Here is a 6000-nt window from a genome sequence, read left to right as displayed (position 1 = left end):
TTACTTTCTCCTTCCCTTCTCTTTCTTTCATTTTCTTCTCCCTCTTCTTTCTTTCTCTTTCTTTCCTTCCTTCCTTTTCTTCCTTTCATTTTTCCCCCTTTTTTGTTCCCTCTTTCTTCCTTTTCGTTCTTCTTTCCTGCTCTTCTATGTCTTTCATTTTCTCCTTCCTCTCTCTTCTTTCTCTTTCTTCCTTCCTTCCTTTCCCTTTTCTTTCCCTTTTTCTTCCTTTTCTTTCCTCTTTCCTACTTTTCTCTTTCATTTTTCCTCCTTCCCTTCTCTTTCATTTTCTCCTCTCTTTCTCCTCCCTCTCTCTTCTTTCTCTTTCTTCCTTTTCTTTCTCCTTTCCTTCCCTTCTCTTTCATTTTTCCTCCTTCCCTTCTCCCTCTTCTCTTTCTTCCTTTACTTTCTCCTTCCCTTCTCTTTCTTCCTTTTCTTCCTTTCCCTTTTCTTTCCTCTTTCTTCCTTTTCTTTCCTTCCTTCTCTTCTTTCTTCTTTCTTTTTTCTTTCTTCTTCCCTTGCTTTCTTTCCTTCCTATCACCTATCTATCTATTGCTTCATTCTTACTGTCTCCATGCTCTGACTTTGTCTTCCTGAAAGGCCATCCCTTACAAATGGCGCCGTGTGACAGCCACCATACACAGAGTCAGAGAATCTGGCTGCCATGTCCCAGGATTTTCCCTTACTCCCTGCGAGACCTTGCAGGTTACTGCTCCTCCCCAAGCCTCAGTTTCCTTTTCTGTAAAGCGAGAGACCGCCCGGTTCCAAAGCCCTTCTTGCTTCACATGGTACGACCCGATCATTTCCTGGGATTTTCTCGACAGCGGAGAACTTAGCGTGCAGTTCCCAGAACCCCATTTTATGGATGAAAAAGTTGTCTGGCCAAAGACAGTAGGTGCCAGGATCACAAAGGTGGGAAAGGCTGGAAGCCCCGGCCTGGAACAAGCTGCCCAGTTCTTAAAGGTCAGGGCCCTGTCACCTCATCTGTAGGCGCCTCCTGGCCCGGCTTCACAGAGCAGTGCAGAGTTACATAACTCCCTCTCCCCCCTCCTCTCCCCGCACCTCCCCCACCCCCTACTCCCTTCCCCCAGGTCCCGCTGCTTTCTCTGGGGTGGGGCTTTTATTTCAGTTCCTGGCCTGTCCCCAGCCCCCGCTCTCCTGGATACCTTTTGGGGGGTGGGGTCGGGGATTCCTGCTGGCTGCCCTGCGCACAGTAGGCGCTTCACAAGGGGTGAGTGCCGGTTCCAGCATTGTGCTGTCAGGTAAAGAGCCCGGATCTGGGGTCAGATTGACTCGGGTGACCTGGGAAAAGCTTTGTCAGGAGGGAGAGGGAGGAGGGCTGGGCTCCCTCCCCTGCTTTGATGCAGAGTCCCAAGCAAGCTCTCCCAGCAGCTCCCCACAAGGCCAGCTTGGTGTGAGGCTCAGGGAGCCAAGAGGGATTGGGCACTTCTCTCCGTGACTGGCCGACGTTCTCCAGTAAGCCCTCGAGCCTGGGGAGCTGCAAATAAGCCTCCGAAATCGGAGGCTCTGGGGAGGCTGGCTCAGTCCCCCTCCCACAGCCTAGGGGGTCCCTGGGAGGACAGTTGTCCACAACTGCTCCCTCCACAGCAGCCCTGGGCCTCCTCCCTCAGCAGCCAAATCCGAGGGAGCTGCTGGGTCAGGCCCTGCCCGGGGGCAGCCCCAAAGGGGGCACTGGCTCGCTTGGTGCCCACCGCTACCCGCCGAGAGCCGGAGCAATTTCTGAGGGGCCCGAGCAGGGCTGGGTACAGACTGGAGGTGCAGGGCCCGCATCCCGGGGAACCAGAGTCCCCACTAGAGTCAGCGTCAGAGGGAGGAGCCCCAGCATGGCGCAGGGAAGCCCCCAAAGTAAGTGTGTGTCCGGGGGCGGGGCGCCCCCACGCTGAGGGAGGGAGGGCTGTGAGGAGAGTGGTTGAGCCTTCCCAGGAGGGCAGAGGCTGCTTCCACTGTCCCCTGGGGCTTCAGGAGCCGGGAAAGGAGTGGGGAGCCAAAGGAGGGCAGGATCCCCGCGAAGCCGCTGCCTCGCACTCTCTAGAGCGGGGAGGAGACGGGTTGGGGGCGGGGGACCAGGATGGGGAGCTTCTGGAAGAGGGACCCCCTGGCTTCTGCACTAGGTCCTGCTGTGGGGGAAGGAGCCCCGAGTGGGGACCCAGGCCCCGGCAGCGGAGGGGGGAATCTGGCCTCCGCAGCCCCGCCTGGCCGCCCTCTCCTGGGGGAGCTTCTCCCCTTCCTGCCCCTGCCAGCCCCGGGGCTGAGCCCGGGACCCAAAGCTGCGTCCCTTCGGGCTTGCCTCCTTCACTGCCTCTCAGGTCCCAGAGGGAGCCCGGAGCCGGCGCGGCGCTGCCCCGCGGCCCCGCTCGCGCTAGGTCGAGTACCGAGAGGAGCGCTCCCGCCCCGCGCCCGCGGCCCCCGCTCCCGGCAGCCGCACTCACCGTGCCCTCGGACTGCAGGTAGCCCAGGTCGTCGATGGCGCGGATGTTGATGATGTGCACGCCCTTGTCGGCCGCGGCGGGCAGCGACGAGTACTTGTCGTTCACCCTCATGGCCTCGTGGCTCGGGGCTTCTCCCGGGGAGTCGGCGGCGGGTCCCGGCGGCTTGGCTTCCCCATGCACCACGCCGGCTTCTTCTGTCCGGAGAGAGAGCGCAGCGGGCGGTTAGCTTCGGGCCTCCCTCCCTCCGGCTCACACTGGCTCCGGCACCACCCCGCCCTCCCGACTCCCCGCCCCTGCCCGGCCCAGCCCAGCCCAGCTGCCGGAGAGGGGGAGGGGCCGCTCGCCCGCCGGCCACCAGGCCGGCCGGCTCCCGTTTTCTAGCCCGCAGAAAGCCCTAGGCCCCTTTTTTCTTCTCCAGAGCCCGCTAGTCCCCAGGCTTGTTTCCCTGCTGACTCTGACCTTCTCCCTATTTTTCTGACGGCTCCGGCCCCTGCGCCCTCAGCGCGTCCTGCCTGGCTCCCCCTCCCCATCTGACGTGGGCTCCTCAGGCACCCACCCTTTAGCTCCCCGGGAAAGCCCAGAACGACTTCAGCTGGTCCTGGGGGGCACCGGAAAGCTGGGAGGAGGAGGAGGAGGCACAGCCTCTGGGGCCGCCCCGGCCAGTCCAGCCCAGTAAGGGACCCCCCCCCGCCGGGACCCCCCTAAGTCTGCCGCTCCATCCCGAACCTCGGGCTCCCAAGAGCTGGCCAGCGGCAGGGAAGCAGCGCCCCGGCCTGGGTGCGGGAAGGGGCCCCCCAGAGCCACAGCGGCACCGCACTTCGGGTCCTGGTTATTCCCCGGGGGCCAACAGGGTCCCTCGGAGCCCGGCCGCTGCAGCTGCCCTGTCCAAGGAAGTCACCAGAACTCGGAGGGACCCAAGGCTCACTAAGCGCAGCTTCCAGGGCCCTTAGAGACCAAAACGGGGGCAAAGGAGGCAGAGGTCGGGCCAGAACCGGACCGTTGGTTGGGGGGAGGTGAGGTCGGGGGACCGTAGGACTCAGCCCTCAGAGATCTCAGAAGACCCAGAGTCACCCTGACTCCAGTGCTCGCCCCTTCCTCCCTCTCCCCTAGACCTCAGCTCTGTCCCGCCTTGAGTCAAATAAAGCCAGGGTGAGCTTCCCTACCTCCCTGCGATCCTCAGCCAGACCTGGTCATCTTATCCCTGGACTCTTTGGGCCTCGGAAATGTGGACCAGGAGGACTTGGATTCAAGTCCTTGTACCCCCAGCTCCCCGGACAGTCACTAACTGCCTCAGTGCCTCAGACAACTCGGAGACAATTAACTGAAGGGAAGGCTCCCGTGGGGAGGGCTCCTACATGGTCCCAGTCTCTGCCCCTCAGTTTCTTCATCTGTCAAAAGAAGATGACAACCATCTACCTTCTTCCTCAGATGCCGAGATCTCACGTGGGAGGGCAATGTACAAGGCAGATTTTTCTCATCAGACTGCAATTACCCCTGAACGTCCCCAGGGCTCCCAGAACTGCTGCATCCAACTCGTCACAATTTGCATCTTGGGGGATCAGCCCCCTTGTGACTGGCCCCTGTCCAGCTGCCCCCCAAGACACCGCCTCTGCCTCTTTCCCCTCAGCGGCCCTGGCTCTCCACAGCCCTTCACCTGGAGCACTCCTATCCTGCTTTGTCAGAGCACTCCTTTAGTAAGGGTGGACTTTCTGCCCCTCGGCTCTAGGATAAATGGCACTTGCTTTAGAAACGAACTGGTAGGCGATATAGGAGTCTGCCCCCTGCTGGCCGAGGCTTCTAGAGCCCAGGACACCCACTACCACCAGGGGTCACAGAGTGGCTTGCCGGGGAGGGAGTCAGAGGACTCATATTTCCAATATTATTGGGATAAGTGTCTCATTGAAGGCAGCTCCCTAATTCATAGGATCACATTCTCAGAAAGCACTCATTCCTCCTCGCATTCAAGTCAGCCTGGGAAAGGACACATCCAAGGTCACGCAGCAGGCAGAGTGTGTGCCAGGATGTGTGGCCCGCTTTCTGGGCTCGGGGTGACTCGGCGCAACCATCTCCCGGACGGGCCCCCGCCTAGGCCGTCCACTCCCCCAGAGTTTGCTGCCCACCACACGTCCCAGGCTCAGGAGGAGCGCAGAACGGACAGGTGCGCAGAGGTGACCCTCCCCAAGCAGGGGCAGATTTCTGACTGTCCTTCTGACAGTAGATTTCTTATCTACTCAGACAAAGAACATGCTAAGAAAAGCAGAAGCTTCCTGCTTCCTTGGGGGCTGATGCCATGAAAGATGCTCCGATAATCCAGAGGTGGGGAGGCCCCCCCATGGGAGGCTGACCCCAAATGTCAGATCAGTTGGAGTGGAGGCCAGTAGCCCGGAGGACGCTGCCCCCGGAGGGCCGCCCACTCAAGTCCAAGTTTTGAGAATTCTCAGGACAAACACCGGTGATTGACTGGAAACATTTCCCAAAGCTAGGGAGTCATATTTCTCGGCTCGCCCGCAGGGGCTCCTCCCCTTCCCATTGGCACCTTCCAGGTGACAGGCCTTGGAGGAGCATTTCATAAGTTTCACATAATAAACAGGTATTTGACGGTGGCAAGGGATGGGCCAGAGCCACGTCCTGGAGCTCCAATGAAATCACAGCTCTGAAGCCAGTGGGGATCTTCCTGTCTGTCTCAGGAACTCGGTTTCCTTATCTGTCAAATGGGCCTCGGGGCAAAGTGGCTCTCTCCCAGATTCTGGATCATTTCACCCATCAGGCTAGGGGAGACCTCCCATGCCCAAACAAAAGCTCCCAGGGCTGGCTAAGACTTCCAAAAAATAAAAATAACATGTTGTGCAACCTGATCTCCTTGTTGGTAAACAAGCGAGATTGTGCAATCCTGCTGTGCTCAGCTGTCCAGCATGGTAGAGCCATGAAGCAGATTTCAGAGGAGAAAGACGTTCTGGGGGTGGGTGGGAGGCAGCCATCTTGCAAGGGGTCCTTCGGTCCCTCTTGCTCCCACCCCCAGGTCTTCTCTAACTGGCACTAAACAAGGTCGATCTTCCATCTGATTCTTATAGAACATGACTTGGAAGTCCTCGGTCTCAGTAGTTACCTGGACCCTCCCCACCAACATGCTGCCTCCAATGTGGGACCTGGGATGAAGGTCAGAGCTCCAGAGGGGCATGTCATCTGGCCAATTACCTCCCGGTCTCCAGAAGCCAGGGTTGTCTCCCATCAAATAACCCAAGACCCCGTTGGCCACTGACGCATCCCACTGATCTCCCCTGTCTCGCAAACTGTTGCCTCCCCCAGCTTGGACCCGTGGGGCTGAATTTTCTTTTATTATAGCTTTTTATTTACAAGATATATGCGTGGGTAATTTTTCAGCATCTACAATTGCAAAACTTTTTGTTCTGACTTTTCCCCTCCTTCCCCCCACTCCCTCCCCTGGATGGCGGGTTGACCAATACATGTTAAATATGTTAAAGTATAAATTAAATGCAATACGAGCATAATATGTCCAAACAGTTATTTTGCTGGTGCTGAATTTTTTAATCCC

General features: G+C 58.3%; 1 protein-coding gene across 1 annotated transcript in view; it reads right to left on the bottom strand.

The window, feature by feature from the left end:
• The window catches only part of ANO1 (anoctamin 1), a 148040-nt gene that overhangs the window by 81804 nt on the left and 60236 nt on the right, over positions 1-6000 (bottom strand). Inside the window, exon 2 of the mRNA XM_051967318.1 lies at positions 2448-2641. Within this exon, the coding sequence (XP_051823278.1) occupies positions 2448-2641 (194 nt within the window). The remainder of the gene's footprint in view (positions 1-2447; positions 2642-6000) is intronic.

This window comes from Antechinus flavipes, chromosome 6 (assembly GCF_016432865.1).
Source record: "Antechinus flavipes isolate AdamAnt ecotype Samford, QLD, Australia chromosome 6, AdamAnt_v2, whole genome shotgun sequence".
Classification (NCBI taxonomy): domain Eukaryota; kingdom Metazoa; phylum Chordata; class Mammalia; order Dasyuromorphia; family Dasyuridae; genus Antechinus; species Antechinus flavipes.
This window is presented reverse-complemented; position numbering and strand designations above follow the sequence as displayed.